Source organism: Centruroides sculpturatus, unplaced genomic scaffold, assembly GCF_000671375.1.
Source record: "Centruroides sculpturatus isolate CEXI.00-Female unplaced genomic scaffold, Cexi_2.0 scaffold652, whole genome shotgun sequence".
NCBI classification, from domain to species: domain Eukaryota; kingdom Metazoa; phylum Arthropoda; class Arachnida; order Scorpiones; family Buthidae; genus Centruroides; species Centruroides sculpturatus.
This window is the reverse complement of record NW_019384803.1, coordinates 76,634-93,534: the sequence shown is the minus strand read 5'-3', so window position 1 is coordinate 93,534 and position 16,901 is coordinate 76,634. Positions and strand designations below refer to the sequence as shown.

General features: G+C 38.4%; 4 protein-coding genes across 4 annotated transcripts; all 4 read right to left on the bottom strand.

The window, feature by feature from the left end:
• Positions 1–566: 566 nt before the first annotated feature.
• LOC111629590 lies at positions 567–1,975 on the bottom strand. The gene is made up of 2 exons (XM_023373496.1): positions 1,905–1,975; positions 567–1,191 (listed from the first exon to the last, which is right to left on the bottom strand). The coding sequence occupies exons 1-2, from the start codon at positions 1,973–1,975 to the stop codon at positions 567–569; spliced, it is 696 nt and encodes a 231-aa protein (XP_023229264.1).
• A 1,605-nt stretch (positions 1,976–3,580) lies between these two features.
• On the bottom strand, positions 3,581–5,870 carry LOC111629574 (putative nuclease HARBI1). Its single transcript, XM_023373486.1, has one exon. It carries the CDS (start codon positions 4,593–4,595, stop codon positions 3,684–3,686), a length of 912 nt encoding a protein of 303 aa, XP_023229254.1. The 5' UTR covers positions 4,596–5,870; the 3' UTR covers positions 3,581–3,683.
• Positions 5,871–7,332: 1,462 nt separating this feature from the next.
• Positions 7,333–7,871, bottom strand: LOC111629576. The gene is made up of 2 exons (XM_023373487.1): positions 7,608–7,871; positions 7,333–7,523 (listed from the first exon to the last, which is right to left on the bottom strand). The coding sequence occupies exons 1-2, from the start codon at positions 7,839–7,841 to the stop codon at positions 7,425–7,427; spliced, it is 333 nt and encodes a 110-aa protein (XP_023229255.1). The 5' UTR covers positions 7,842–7,871; the 3' UTR covers positions 7,333–7,424.
• Positions 7,847–8,566, bottom strand: LOC111629589. Its single transcript, XM_023373495.1, has 3 exons — positions 8,317–8,566; positions 8,130–8,246; positions 7,847–8,011 (listed from the first exon to the last, which is right to left on the bottom strand). Exons 1-3 carry the CDS (start codon positions 8,512–8,514, stop codon positions 7,847–7,849), a joined length of 480 nt encoding a protein of 159 aa, XP_023229263.1. The 5' UTR covers positions 8,515–8,566.
• Positions 8,567–16,901: the final 8,335 nt, after the last annotated feature.

The window sequence follows — 16,901 nt, the reverse complement described above, 5'->3', positions numbered from 1 at the left end:
GTTGCGAAAACCACGACAGTTCCATTGGATTATTTTATAATCCATTATGTGTTTGAGGCAGCATTCTTAGAAAAAGTGTCCCTCTTCAGTTTAACTGATGATTTTCCTTTTGGAGGTGACGTTGGTTGGGTTACCTCCATATTATTCTCTTCATCAGAGATATCAGAGAACTCACTCATGGACTGAGCCTCTGATTTTTTAGATTTAGAGAGAGCTGCTTTCACTCTCTGTTTGTTTAGTGGGTTCTTATTAGCCTTTTTAGAACCCAGGTTTCTTGTAATTACCCCTGTTTTAGGCAGGGGTGTTTTTCCTTTTGTGATCTCCTTTTCTGGTGTTTGTGTAGACGGGAGTATTAAACATTTCGCATGGCGAGTAAGAGATTCGCTTGGGGAGACAGAGATATCGGTTTGAACCCCACATGACTTTGTGGATTTCAACACAGAAGCAAATGTTTTCTGTTTCACTGCTGTGCTTTGAGTGACCATTTGCCGAGCCTCTGGGTATGGTATGTTGTTAATGGTTTTTACTCGCTGGATCTCTTTCTCTCTCTGCCATGCTAGGCATTTTCAAGAGTAGGCAGGATGGGCATCTTTGCAATTCACACAGCATGGACTACTGGAGCACTCAGTACTCTGGTGGCCTTCAGTTCCACACTGTGTGCATATGCATTTTCCTCGGCACGCTGTTTGTGAATGTTTAAATTGCTGGCATTTAAAGCAATGCAGTGGATTTGGAACATATGGGCAAACTGGGCAGCGCAGATAACCTGCTGTAATATCAGATGGCAAAGTCGGTTTATTAAATGTCAAAATAAGATGTTTGGTGGGAATCAACTTGCCGTCTTGACAAATGGAAATGCGTCGGACAGCAGTGACTTCTTGGTCTGAAAGGTCGATCTGAATATCTGATTTATCTTCAGATATCAGATCGATCTCAGATATTACCCAACGTGATGAGTTTAGGCTCACATGTGGAGTGACAGTGACTTTCATTTCTCCTAGGGTCTTTGTTTTCAGAAGTTTTGCCGATTGTTGTGGGGAAGCTGTTTCCACCAGTAAATCTCCTGATCTTAATTTTTGTATTTTTTTGAATTGTCCAATGGTCAATTCAAACAATTTTTGAATCAAGAAAGGAGAAGCTTTAGCCAAGGGTTTCTTTCCGGTTGCGTGCACTACTAAGTACGCTGGATTACTGGAAATTTTTTCATTTGTTTATGTTGTTGGTGCACATTAATGTTTTGAATTTTATGAATCCATAATTAAAGAAAAATATTCAGCTTCTAGTGACCCCACCCACCATGGGGCCCAACAAGGGGATGCTGTCACATGGGAGGCTCCCATAGACCGTCACACCAGGGTTTCTCAGGAGCTATACCCTCACAATGCAGTCATGAAGAGCACATCTAGACTGACGTGTCCGCCTGGTCTGCATCGATCAGTTGACTCCAAGCCGAGGTCACGAATGACTCAACGACCAGCCGATTGACTCAAACGGAGCCTGATATGAGCCTCCCGTTTATCCGAAGCAGGGGCCAAAGCAGTGTGTTGGGGACGTTATGTTGCCCCTCAACTATTAGGATTCCCCTTTCCAGCATACGGATACCACGCATGGCAAACACGTGGGTGGGCATTCAGATCCCAGCGATGGTAAGGAAGAGTAACTAAACCATCTCTGGGAGGTTTCCTCACCATGGACAGGAACCCACATCGAGGGGCCTAAGCAAAACATGATTTCTGCTTGAGTCACGAGAAAGATCCGCTTTGAAGAATTTACTTGACACCATTTATTAACTCTGGATGGAAAGTGTTGATGGAACTTCAGAACTTGCGCTCATATTTTATAAATATAAAGAGGAGTTTTCGTTGACGTTTTCTGTTTTAATAATTCGAATAAGAAAATCTCACTGATAGCAATGAAGGCAGACCACCCAAGTGAGAGGTTGGGTCACTTCCAATTTACGAGGTATGAGGGCCATCCTAACAGTGTCGTGGTTTAATTTGTGGGTGTTTTTCTGTCACGTGTGGGACCACCTGTTGATAGACACCTTCCCATTTTCAGGTGTTGTCCAGAGAGGGACAAGAGCACCTTCTGAACAGGCAAGTGTTTATGGGTTTTCTGTTGTTAAAGAGATTAATTTCCAGACATCCATTGTCTCTGTAGGCGCGTAGCAGGGCTATAATTTCAGAAAGATTTTCTAAGGTTAAGTTGTGGTAATTTTTCAACTCTCCACGACAGACAGGGCATTGTCTTACTCGTGCTTTACAGCGAGATCATACCGTGTGCCTGGCTGGACATTGGAATGTAGGTGGAGACATCTATATATACCACGTATTTTGTTATTTAGCGAGACGTCAGCAAGATGTCAGTGCAGTGCTAAAACTCGTTCCATATTTTAGCTTGCTTGCAGCGCCATCTCAAAACGCTTACAAAATTTTGTTAGCGAGGTTGAGAAGCGCTAGCTTCTTGCTAAGACAACGAGCGAAGATTGCGGCGCCTTGTTCTACTGTTTTAATTGAACTAAATAATCGAAATTTTCTTTTAAATATTGATGAAAGAACTTATGAAAATTTTCGAACAGGTAAAAAAATATATATATTTTTAACTTTTGTCTAGCTGAATGAGTTTGATAGGCGTAATTGTTTTTTTTTGTCTTATACCTGTTTTTGCTTGTAGCAGAATGGACCCATGCAGCAGTAAAACTGTTAATAGGAAGTAGAATAGATTTAGAAGACGACTTTCAAAAACCTCTAATCAAAACAAAGCTTTGGGCTAAAATAGCAGATAAGTTATCCAAAGAAGGTTTTGCATTTACAAGTTTAGAATGCAATCACAAGTGGAGAAATCTCATGATTTCATATTGAAAAAATGTTGATAAGAGCAAAACATATGGAGAAGGCAAAATAAGATGGGAATATTTTAAAGAATGCATGAAACTTTTGGTAGGAATATTAACTCCAATTTGCCAATTAATTACATGAAATCTTATTCAGAAATTAATTCCAAAAGCAGCAATTTTATGAATGAATGTACTCAAGAGGTGCTAACTGAAATTACCTGTGCCCAAAACAGAGATTGTGTCAGTGTTATAAGTACTGAAAATTCGACAGTTCAGGTAAATCCAGCTTCCATGGGCTGCTCAAACCTCTTGTACACAGTTGAATAAAGAAAATGATTGTACAGCTATTCTGAAAAAAAAAGATGAGAGTGAATTAATTAAAAATAGAAAAAGAAGTTGGAATGAGCCACCATTGTGGTATGTTGAAGATATGAAACGCAGGGATACGAAGAGAGAGGAGAGAGAGAAAACGGAAGATGAAAGATGGCAGGAACATAAGGAATTGGAGACTAGGAAAATACAGGCTTTGGAAAAACTAGTTGAATTTGTTTTTGGTACATTTTGTAATAATTCAAGTTAATACAATTTTTATTTGCAATGTGTTTTTGCTTAAAACTAATATTGATATGAATTATTTGTGCATTTTTTTCTTAAGAGAATAATGCAAATTTAATTTACTGCAAGTAGATCATAAGTGTTATTAATAAATCAATACACAAAAATTTAGCTAATTCTTAAAACAATTTAACCAAAAAATGGATTAAATGTTTTATAACAATTGTTATAGTTTATATTTATTCAGATAAATAAGATTATTATTTTTGTCATGACTTGCAGTATAAAGATGTTATGCACACTCTAAATTAAAAAGGTAATCTGCAATTTGATCCCTTTTATGTGCCCCACTGACATTTTTATTAATACCTGCATCAAACTGTTCTGTACTGTGGCAAGAAAGTAAATCCAGTTGATCATATATACCAGGTGTAATATCATTATGCATAATACATAGGTTATGTAGAACACAGGCAGCTACAATCACATCTGGAACAAATTCCCTTCTTCGTACATAGATATAAATTAGCTTCCGAAATCGTCCAAACAGATGTGCAAAAGCTTGTTCTATTACGACTCGTGTAGAACTCAGAATTGTATTGAATAACTTCTGCTTTCTTGTTAAATGGCCATTGTTTCTATATGGTGTCATTATTTTATTATTTAATGGGTAGGCACAGTCACCAAGAATATGGCAGTCTGAAGGTATAAAATCCTCTTTCTCTTCCATATTTTTAAATAATGGACTGTTCCTAAAAACTCTAGCATCATTTGCAGAGCCTGGCCAACCTGCATAAACATCCAAAAATTTTAACTCATGATCACATACAGCCTGTAGGACTACACTAGGATAACCTTTTCTATTTATATGATCATTTTTTTCTTCTTTACTCACAGAAAAGGCAATATGAGTGCCATCGATGCAACCGATTGTTCCTGGAAATGGTTTCACTCTAAGTTTCTGAAATCCTTGTCTTATTCTCTCAATCTCAAAACCCTGTGGCATCTTAATGATTGAGTTTGACAAGGCACAGATTGATGTACAGAATTTTGTAAATTCTCTGTGGCCACTAGCAAATCCTAACCCGAAGCGGTCACATACACCACGGTAGCTCTCCTGGTTCCCCATAAACCACAGAGAAAATAAAACAGATGTTTCCTTAGGAATTCGTGCTTTTCTCCTTGCTGGTTCCTGTGGCAGCATAGATAGCAAAATCTGAAAAAAATAATGCAAAAGTTAGTATGTAAATCTATAAAATTTAAAACAGTATGAAATATGTACAGGATTCCCACTTAAATTTGTTTTAAATTCCCTGACCCTCACAGTCCCTTACAGTATGGCACATTAACAAAAGAAAATTCTTAAAACTTTTTAACTAGGTTATTTTTTCTAATTAACAGTAATATATTTTATAATCACAGAGTGTAAAATTGAAAGAAAAAAGAATTATGACTTCTCTATATAAACCTAAAATGTTTATTAAATAAAAATAATCCGTGGTTCTCTTTACCGATGAAAAAGACGTTTTGAATGTGTTTTCGAATGTCTTCTAGTTGGTCGGCGTGTTGACTTTCGATGAATTTCAATATTGAGCCCTCATCTGTGCCCCAGCCGACTTTCGGTATGATGATGCGGGGGCCCTTTAGCCCTGGGGACCTGACCCGCACGTCGCCCCTCTTGCTAAGACATTCTACGAGTCTCTTTGCCCCTTCAGTAGTATTACAATTTATTAAAACACCATCTTTGATGGGTCTATGTGATTTTACCCCACCTTAAACTTGGTGAGGTCTATGCTCGATGTCAGACTTTCCATTTTATCTTGAATACTCTTGCCTTCTTCAGTATTATATACTAATACCACCTTATCGTTTCGAGGTGGGGTCAGAGCTTCAAAATGTCAGCGTAAGACTTTCCTGTATTTGGGGCGGTGGGTGGACGTTGAGTCCGGGCAGGTAGGGTTATCAACTCTTGCTTATTTTGCCATTTGAGGTTGTTGTAAGTGACGGAAAGTACTAGGAACATGTCCGCGGCTTTCTGAAGGTTGTCTCTGATACAATCGTGACACTTTTTTAAGATTCCGGCTGGAATCGAGAGAATTTTGAGCCGCCTCAATGCACTCCAAAAAATCCTCGACGGTTGGTACGTGGGTTTTACACATGGTCGTCCGATTATTTTTACCTTTGTATTTATTACTTAGACTATGCAATACTATTGATACTTATGCTAGACGGCTACCACATTTAAGCCAATAGCTTTCAAGTGTTCATTTACATGAAACAAAAAATTCTTAATATCTTCACCTTTTATTGAAGATGCAGTTGCACGGTAGGTAATAATATGTTTTCAAGATGTTGAGAGGCCTCTGATGAGGAACACTAATAAATGATTTGCTTTTACAGAAGTGTTCCCAAGAGTTACTAGCCCAAGAAAAGACTTATACTGTTTACTATAAGCTAGTGCCTCCTGAACTTCCATTTCATCAAAAGATATTGCACAGATTTTTTTAACAGGTTTCATCAATGACACTTTTTGTTTTAAATATGGCCACAAACAAGTTAAAATTTTAGGAAAAAAATTTAGGCCATGTAGTTTTTTATTTAAAGTTGAAATACTAGGTAGTGGATATCCAGTGCTTTTTAGATAGAGGTATCAATGTACTTTAAGGGCAAAACGATCTCTAAATGCAGACAGTAAAATGTCTATACTCCAAACAGTTTTACCATTTTTGCCATGTTCTAAATGCTTCAACTGATCTTCATTGAACAGTTTTTCTAGATTAAGTTGAAAATTCAAGTTTTTTTGTTTCAACATTTGAACTTTTTTCTCTAGTCTCCATATGTGCTGTTGTAGCTTTCTATGTGCATCAGTTGTAAAACTGTTTTTTGCTACATCGATAAAATTATCTAAAGAAAACAAAAATATATTAGTTATTAAGTTACAATTTGAGTGTTTAGTTACATGCTACAGTGCATACCTGTTTGGTCCAAGTTAGTTGGTGGATGTACATCATCACAGTTAGGAATATTTTTTTTTGATATATGAAGACTATTATCTATAGTATTGTTCTTGCAAGTTAGAACTGTTAGTTTTGATGGCCATGGTGTAAATGGCTTTTCGACTGTACATGACTCTTCTTTTGTTTTAATGTCTTCCACTCCTACTGTTATTCTGCTTTCTTCACAGACCTGGATTGATAAACAAGCATAAATTGATATCACTTATGGTAGCTGCTATTTCATTGTGAATTTGTCTCTTTAATCCAATCAAATCAGTTCGGTAGACTATCATATACAGCTTTCAGGCTAGGTACTTTTTTTATTGGTTAGACAAATGCATTTCGGACTTATTTGTATTTTAAGGGCACAATTCTAGGACTGAATGACGCAGTTGGGACTTTAACAGAGCTGTAGAGCATATCAATAGGAACAAAAAAGTCAAAGGAACTATGCCCGTACGAGCGACCCTTTGCGAGATATAGGCCCCCTAAAAATGACTATGTGGAAAATTTGAGACCCTCAAAAATGGGGTAAAGTTCAAAAGTGAAAATTTTCGGAACTAAATCTCGAAACTATGGCATTTTTTGCCGTTTTTTAGAACCTACTAGACACTCCCAAAACCTCCCTAAACACGAGGATCGACACCTTTCGACCGCCACTTCCGGGGAGCGCCATTGGGAGTCGCGCCTTGCTCGCTCTTTCTCTGCTAAGCCTATCGCGTCTCTAACAGGCAGCAAGCCGTATTCTAACGACACTTCCATTGACAAAGACCAAAGAAAAGCCCGATTATTAGCGCTAATTCGGCAACGCTTTCTCCGCCGCTCTATACCGAGCGCGCTTCTATTTCGCTATCTCTATCACATTCCATCTGACGACGGAAAGAAAACAGATCCTGCTCCCTTCTAAACCGAGCACGCTTCTATTTCCCTATCTCTGACACACTAACTGACGACAGAAAGAAAACAGATCCTTCACTCACCTTCAACAGCGTCTCCTCTTGCATCTCCCACGACATCCGCTCGCTACCTGGCGACGCCTAGCCTGTTCCTGATGTTGCGTAGGTGAGGCCGCTGGTCCCCGCCTCGGCTAGGTCCTGGGGGTCAATGACGAAGGTGGTGGTGTCGCCCGATGTTGTCTGAAAAATCACATAATCCAGGTTTCACATCCGCAAACAAGTATCCTTTGGTCACGCGCACTATATACAAGCTGCACTACTCACTGTACCGCTGAACCGCGTCCTGTACACGTAAGTGCAGGTGTAACTTTGCAGGCTCCTGTCCGTGCGGAGCGACTTGATGGACTTCTTCAGCCAGCGATGTCTACACTCGATGTTTTGAGTGTGGGCCTCGGGATCATCCGTGTTGACGAATCTGCAAATACAAGAAAAAATAAAAATGTTGCTTCTCCATAACGCCCGTCTATTTCTTTCAATTAACACATGGCACCGTTTCATCCTTCTCACCTCCCGGGGCCCCGCTGGCTGTGATTGACGATCTTATGTCTAGAGAAGCCCAAAGCCATACAACCGCGATACTGGGCCGCGCTGTCGGAAACAATGATGGAATTTGGAGCGATGTATCTGAGCATGTGGCTCCACAGAACTCGTCTGCTTTTGTTGTCCACCTAAAAGAATACGAGAAAGTATAACATGATTCGTCTAAAATGCGCCAATGTCTGCCGTACAGGAAACCTTCCTCAATAACAAAAAAATAACAGGAAATAATGTTTCGCTACCACTTACATGCCAGTACATCAGCTCTCTCGTTTCCCGACAGTAGGCACCAAATATTGTAATTTGCGTGCCTGCACGTACGCGGCCGCGGTTGTATTTTCGCCTCCGGGTGAAGGTCTCATTGATCTGAAAACGAAAACACATGAATACAGACATAGACTTTTCGGCAAAGTCACAAACGTGGGCCGATCCTTACCGCGACATGCATCCCTTCACCGCCTAGCTGTATGTCCTGATTTTGGAGACGAAAACCTCCGCAACTTCCCGGCAGAAGTTGTACTAATCTACTGCTGTCGCGAGGGCCACGCGTCATTGCTCCGCGGCGATGGTGACCGGCTCCTGCTTGACCCACGAATATATCAACTTCAGCACCTGTAAAATACAGAGAAAACATATCTCGTACACTCACGTCATCGTAATCGGCACAGTGAAATAACAGAAATCACAGAAACATGGAACGTAGCGTGCTACAGGAAATACTGTACTTTCTGGTTAGCAGGGCACCCGTTACTACTATCATTTTTAGCAAATTCGAACTGTTCTTTCGCATGTTTTACATAAACATCACTGTAAATAAATCGCAACTAAGTAAAAAGTATAATTTTCCAGTGATTACTTCGACTGCTAACGTTGGTATACAGTAGGTAACGGCGAGAATGCTAACTGAAAAATACCGGACTGGGAAATTGCCGCTTTTCTGAGAGGTTTTCGCGATCGACTGCAATATCATACTTCTGTGGCTGATAGCTTCGCTCTTTCGAAAAATGTGTTGTGGGTACAAGACAGGCTACTGGTGCACACGGCCCTCCTGACGGTGCCACCTGTCCGTCTTCTAACTGTTTTCTTTTCTTTCAGTTTATCGCAGCTGTAGACGAATCCGAACCTGTCAGGTGGAGCCGGTTCCTTGTGCATATTGCCTGAAAATGAAGACAAACTCATTGAAATCGGTTAGAAAAGTAGCGCAACGCTGCGCCGCAACTATTCGCTGATCCTGTACATGCAGGAATCAAGCGATGCTTACCTCCGCACTTGGGGCATGGTGGCATGGAACCGGTTAGGTCCGGATGCGGAACGAGCCCCACAAGATGGCAAAACTTCTGGCCGGCCTCTTCGGTGGGGAGGTAGCGAAGAAATTCATAAGCCGTCATGTTGTCAAATATGTCGGCGGGATCCACAACAGGAGACGCTGAAACGTCGCAATTGAAAGGCATATTTTTTCGTTTTGTTTGCAGACTACGACTGTGTACAAAGGCTTGAAGCCGGCCTGAACGCTTATAAAACATCGGGGGGCGGTGTCGCGGACACGTGATCCACAGGCGACCGTCCATTGGCCACGCACCAGGCCCGCTCTCACTTCACGGTCGAGGGGCCAGGTGTCCCAGCGCGCTGCATCTGTGCGTTCGAGGGGTGGCCGCCTGGAGGCCCCGTCATGCGCAATGGCTCCTCGGACTTGCATGGCTTAATTATGAGTTTTGAAGTGTTTCTGGCAGAGCGACCTGGCGGGCCGGTGAGGAGAGAAGTGGAGTGGCGGCGGCTGGGACTGGGGTTCGATCCCCGGCTGAGGTATCAGGTGTAATAGTAATAGATATTTGTATTTACAGGCAACAGATGGCGACTCCAGAAGGCTTCAGGCGGGAGACTGCGGCCGCTGGCCGCGTGCGAGGGGGAGACAGCGGTGGCGGCGTGGACAGGAGGGGGAGACGCGTGCTGCGGGCCAAGGAAGGGGGAGAGCACGCTTTTTTTTGCAACACTGAGATGGGGAAAACCGAAAAAAAATTTTGGCCACGTAACGTTGTCCCTTTTGGGCGCAGAGTCACGTGACCGGATATGACATAGGCGCATCTTTGGAGGCCTATATCTCGCGAAGGGTCGCCCGTACGGGCATGGTCCTTTTGACTTTTATGCTCGCACAGGGGTGCTCTACATTTTGGGGGGGGTCACAATCGCGTCATTCAGTCCTAGAATTTAGCCATTTTAAGTCCCTCTTCAGTTCAAACTATGAATTATTTAAAAAATTATATACAATTACTTAAAAACAAAAAAGTTATATACAATTAATGAGGTGACAAATTTTTCACGTATAGATTATATTTACTGACATAAAACTATTGTTAACTTATACGTTACCTAAGGTTCTGTTTTTTAAAAACCTCCGGTGTATAACTGGTAACGTTGGAAAGTTTAAAATACAGCCATTTAAAAACTTTTCAAATACATTTTCACATTAATACGGTGAACCTGATATATCAATATATTTATAATTATTACTTTATAACATTATATATTTTTTAACAGCTAAAATATAACATGATACTCACTTTTAACAATTGTTCATAAAAACTTGTATAATTACAACATTTAACTTTTAAAAAATGTGTATGTTCTACAATAAAATGTTGCAGCAATAATGATCGTTTTACAGGTTAATAACACGTGGTATATTACTATTAACACATTTTCAAGAAAATACATTCACACTTTTACAATGTATTTCACGTATTATTTTATGTCACAAGACATTACAAAACAAATTTATTTATTAGCGCCCTCTATTATATTATNACATTACAAACCAATTTATCTATTAGCGCCCTCTATTATATTATACCACATTTGATCTATTTGCATACCATTTGAAATGTTTATTAAATCATCTTTACATTTTATAATCTCTATATGTTCTTTAAATTTGCGTTTATACATATCTTTTTCTAAGTGAATTATTTTAATGTTATTTCTATCTATTTTACATTTACTATTTTTTATATGGTCGAACCACAAAGAATTATTATGTTTTAGTCTAATTGCTGCTTCCTGTTCTTTAATTCTTAATTCTAAAGTTCTACTTGTTTCAAGTATACAATTTTTTGGTTTTAGGCAATCACAATTAATTTTTTATACTACACCTGATTTGATCGGATTAAAGAGACAAATTCACAATCATAAATTGTATTTAAAAGTTGATTATATGTTGTATATTAGTATGAGGACATTGCATGAATCATGCAGCAGACAAAAGATTATTTAAAAGTTATGTTTGAAAAATTAACAAAAACCTATTTTTAAGTTTCATGCTAAGAACAGAAACACACACTTTTAACACCTGATACTTGATTTTGATTGTTATTTCCAAATAGTGTTGGAACAGCATCAGGTCTTAACTTTCTCTTCTTATCCACACTATTATTTTCAAACTGCTCCTCGGTAAAATGGATCTACATTAAATTGATAATAAAATAAGAAATTAAAATGCCTTAACTAAAATATCATTCCTCTCAAAACATTAAAATATCAAACTTTTCATAGATAAAAATTCTCCAGCTTTATGAAACATCTTTAGAGTAAACATGGTCTGACAAATCTTTGGTTATGAGTTAATACTTGCAGATACTAGTGTGTATTAATTAAGAAATAAACAGCTTATTTTCAGAAGTTAAGAAAAATATTCTTAACTTCTGAACTTCATCTATATCCATTTTAATATAATTGCTAAACTGGAGTCCAATTAAAAAAACCAAATCTGTTAATACGTTAAATTTAAGTGCTTACCTCACACAAACGAGAAGACGATGTTGGTTGCCACTTATCCCGTCTTGTTTTAACGACTGAAACCTTTCTTCTGCTTTGATCGGCAGGGAATCGAAACATTCTGTAACCTTTTCCATCACTATTCGCACAGTTTGGAGCCAAACAACACGGCATTTTGTTAATTTTCTATGCTATGCTGAACACACGATGCTACACTAGCAAGCTGCCATCTTCGAATATGACGTCAAAAGAACCAATATCGCTGCACACGTGACGGAAGCGTATGAGCATACCTGGGTAATCTAGCATCTTATGTCTACTTGATCCTTGAACATCTTGGCCAAGTATATTTGAGCGATTATCTACCTGATCCTGACCTCCCTCTTCCGGTACTTCTTCCTGGGAGCTTACGTCTTCTCCGAGAACTGGCGCATCTCGCATGTAATATGGACAAAGATGTTGCAAATGAACGACTTTCTGAAACTTTGTGCTGTGAGCGATGTGATCTCGTAGCATACGGCCTCGACTGAACGAACAAACTTCAATGGTTCTTTGAACATTAGTGAGAGTTTATGATCGTGTTGTTTCGGCCAGTTGTATAATACGAGATCTCCAGGTTTAAACGAATGCGGTTGGTGATGGAGATCAAATCTCCTTTTGTTATCCAAGTGTGTTTCGTACACATTATTAGCGGCTTCGGCCTTGGCTAAGGTTAAAAGGTCTAACTGATCTTCACAAGGAGTATTGTCAATAAAACTTGCAATGTGAAGTTCACGGGGAAGATGGGGATCATATCCATTTAGCAAATAAAATGGAGACTTCTTTGAGGAGTTTTGCTTGTGGTATTTATGGCCACTAAGGCGTTCGGCAATAGTAATAGTATTTCTCGGGATATTTGTCGACTAATTTCTTTAGAGTTGATACAATGATTTTAGCTGATCTATTTTCTTCTTTCTTATTTCAGATTTAAGTGGATAGTTTGTATTAAAAGTAGCATGAATTGTCAGGAAATGACATTCGACATTACGTTTTTTCGGCACCGGGACGCTCTTTCCATACAACAAATACATTTGTTTTTTAAATTGACGAAGCAATATGAATCCCCCCATTCTCGTTTTCGCATCTTCAAACGACCATTAACATACAGTGAAGATAACACGACAAAGATGGTATTGACAGCTTGCGTCTTGCACAAATTTCTTACAAGAGAGTCAGCTTGTTACATTAATGCCGGAGATTGTGATTCAGAAGATGAACATGGCAACCTTAACCCAAGGAAGTGGAGATCAAATGAGAAGTTGCACACAGGTAGCAAGCAACATGTACTCTACCGAAGCAAGAGAATTAAGGAATAAATTAGGAGACTATCTATGTACCACTGGGTCTTGCCATAGGCAATTACTACCATTTTTTTATTGCTAAGGTTCAATGAAGAATTATTTTTATTGCTAAGGTTCAATGAAGAATTATTTTTATTGCTAAGGTTCAATAAAGAATTATATTTATTGCTCTTGTGTTTTAAAGATGTTGTAACAAATATAGATCTTCAAAAAATTTATTAATATAACAAAATTAATTACATAAATAAACTACATTGATCTATTGAATTTATAAATTTACTGATTCTCTTAGTCGTTCACAGCACAAAATCTCGAAAAGAATCTCCTGAATTCTTTTCATCGCTGTTCGTTGATTTTTGCAGCTCATTTTGGCCAGCATACTTTCAGCAAATTCGCAGAATGGTTTTATGTGCGCTTTGTTTTTTTCTATTGCAGCATTTTCTTGCTGCATGGCTTCAGCAGACATTCCGAATACTGCTAATTGTTCTTCTATTTGTGGATCAGAAGATTTTCTACTCTGTTTTAAATGATGTGAAGAAGTGCTATAAAGTACAAAGTATATATCACAAATGTATTAACATACAAACAAAAAGCTTTAGAATAGTACAGAATTAATGTATGCACAGTACCTTCCTGCTCTCTGAAGCTTCCTTTGGTAATTGTGCTGTTAAATTCTGATGATGCTAATGCAGGCCTATAACAGGTAAAAAGCAGGAGTAAGTAACAAAGCAATCAGTGAATAACTATTGGAGTGCTTACCTAGAAAGAAATGCTTTACTGTCACTGGGACACGAAAGCTCTACCGAATCAGCTGAAAGAGGCTCAATATCTTCTGGTGGATCTTATGCTGCTAACACTGGTGATATATTGTTGATGATTCTGTATTTATACAAAATTGAATATTGAAATTCTTACTTCATCCGTAAAATGTATCCTTTTTTAACCTAAAATACTTACTTTTCATTTGTTTGTGGACATTGCCTCATAAATCCATCTATGACATTTTATAGGTACCATTGCGATACATATATATCATTTCTACCACTTCCAGTTCTGTTGCCATCTTCCACCTTTTTACACTCTCTCGTGTAACGATCATGTTGCTTGCTGTGAATGTTAACGAATATCACAGGAAGAGAACGGCAAGGAGAAACCTATTGCTTACGCAAGCCGATTATTAAGGAAACTGATTATTAAGGAAATCTTACCTTTATGGACGCATGTTTACCATCATTACAGATCATCAACCTCTTCGATGGCCGCTCGATTGCAAATATTGTACAACAAATTCTAGATTATCTCGTTGGATTATTTTTCTTCAAGAATTTGATGTTGATGTTATACATAAGGCAGGAAACTCACATAAAAATGCAGATGCCCTTAATCGCATGCCAATCCGACAAATAAAGGACGTTGAACCTATTTTCTCTATGACTCAATTAGCCGACTCGCACAACGCGATGAGTGATGGAGCTCTTTTATACAAGCCTTAAAGGAAGAAAAAACCACAGGAATTTATAATAATCTTAACTTAGAAGAATTTTATTTCAATGAGGAAGGAGAACTTTGCCACAAATATTGATTGGTGGGAACAAATCGTCGTACCTGCAAGTCTCAAGGAGTATATTCTATTTACCTTCCATGACAATTTGCTATCCGGACGTTTGGGAGAATTAAAAATGCAAACCAAAATCGCTAAGTCATTCTATTGGCCAGAAATGGTGAAAGAAGTTTGAAATTAGTGTCAAAATTTATAATTAAATTTCTTATGACTGCTGTTTATGTATAAGTATTATAAAGTCTCTGTAAATCCGCACGAAAAATATATAAATTTTAGGTTTAGTGGTAGACCAACACACAGCAGATACGTAATTACTTCTCTTTATTTAATCACTGTATATGCATTTCGGTCCTATTAAAGAACCCTCTTCAGTACATTTAGGTACACAGCTTTTGAATACACATTCCATTAGCACTTTCATATCAAGTGCATTTAGTAACGTTTTCTGATTGTCTATGGTCGTGTTTCTAAATTACGTTTACAATAAATCATACTGTAGGCTTCTGTTCAACGGTCCGTTGTCGGTACAATTCTGAATGACACGCCCCTTTGACTATTCTACTTCATGACGTCATCTGTCAATTTCCTTGTGTTTTGTCAAAGTTGTGCGAAACACAGATGAAGAGGACATCGAGCACAAGCCGAATTGCAGTTATTTGCACCCCTTTCTCACATGTTCGATGGAACCGTAATGGACATTGTTGGAGCACTTCCTATCACCTCTGACAGAAATAAGTATATTCTAGTATTTGTTGATCATTTTAGTTGGTATGCGGAAGCTGTCCCGCTACCTGACGTCAGTAGCAAAACAATTGCAAAGGCATTCGTCACTCACATAGTACTACGTCACTCAACACCCACTAGCATGATAGATCACCTAACTTAATAACCAAAATGTTTACGGAAGTGTGTAAACTATTACAAATAAAAAGACTCTTCACAACGGCCTATCATCCCGCCTGTAATGGCATTGTCGAACGATTTAACAAGACTTTAATAGACATTTTATCTCATTATGTGTCTAAAGACCAACGAGATTGGGACAAGTGGATCCCCTACTCCTTGTTTGCCTATAATACGTCGATACATTCATCAACAAATGAAAGTCCTTTTTATCTTTTATATGGGAGAGACCCAACATATCCATTTGATTTAGTTACAAGTCCTGGTACCGTATCCTACGATATAGAAGACTATTACGCCTCAAAATAATCAACACCTAATCTGTTGCCGAGGGAGTTTATTTAAAATATGAACGTTTTTGATCTACTCCATAGATCATCTTCAAGTTGAAAAAAAACGAATATGGAATAACCACAAAGAATAGAACATTAAATTCAAATTCAAAAATATCGACAACTGAGTAAATAAGTAAGACAATTAAAGTGTAAAAAATACCAAGTGTAAAAATAAATAACATACAACAATAAATAAGTAATAGTACAAGCCGTTAACAGTTAACAAAAACTATAAATGCTCTCATGACGTGAGTTGCGAATCAAGTCGTCATTCATAAGCTATTTGTAATTCTTTTAATAGCAAACTTCCATGCTGAGGGTAGGCCCTCTGCATCTCTAGCGTTTATACCTATATCATCAAGTTTACTTCTGTATATTTTCATTTTTTCGGCAGTCTTCGCTAAAGTTGGGGAGTATAATTGCCTAATGATTTCAGCCTTTTCCCATCCTACTATGGAACCTTGGGCTTGAGCCATCTGGGCCAGCACAGTCGCGTTTGATTTTTTCCTAACATCATATTTATGCTGTCTGACCCTTACCCCCAATTTCCTCGTTGTAACTCCTATATACTCCTTTTTTAATCCTAACTGTTGGTTCTCGTACGGGATCTTATAAACTCCTGCTTTATCCTCTTTCTTTATTGTCTCTTAGAATCTTGAATAAATTCGGAGCTAGTTTTAAAATCACTGTTGATTTTTTTATGTCCGCAATCTCCTCCATAACGCTTCTTACATTTTTGTTGTACGTAAACTTTACGTATTTACTAGGTCTTTGTTTAGAAACTTTTGTATCTTTTATCTCAAAGTTTCTAATAATGCCGGAAATTATGTTTCTTCTGTAGCCTAAGGATTCTGCTATCCGCATAATCCTGTCGATTTCTTTGTCTCTCTCCATAATATTGCCGCAATATAAAAAGGCATTTCCAACTAAGGCACTGTGGAATCTGCGTATATCTGAGGTATGATATCCGCAGAGGTGAATGAGAAATGATTGCCACAAAAAGGAGGAGACCAGTACGATATATTATCTAACAAACTTTATGCACCAAACATATATATACAATTGAATCACAATACGATAGGTAGGCTTAAGCCTGGCACGTGGCAGCTTACAC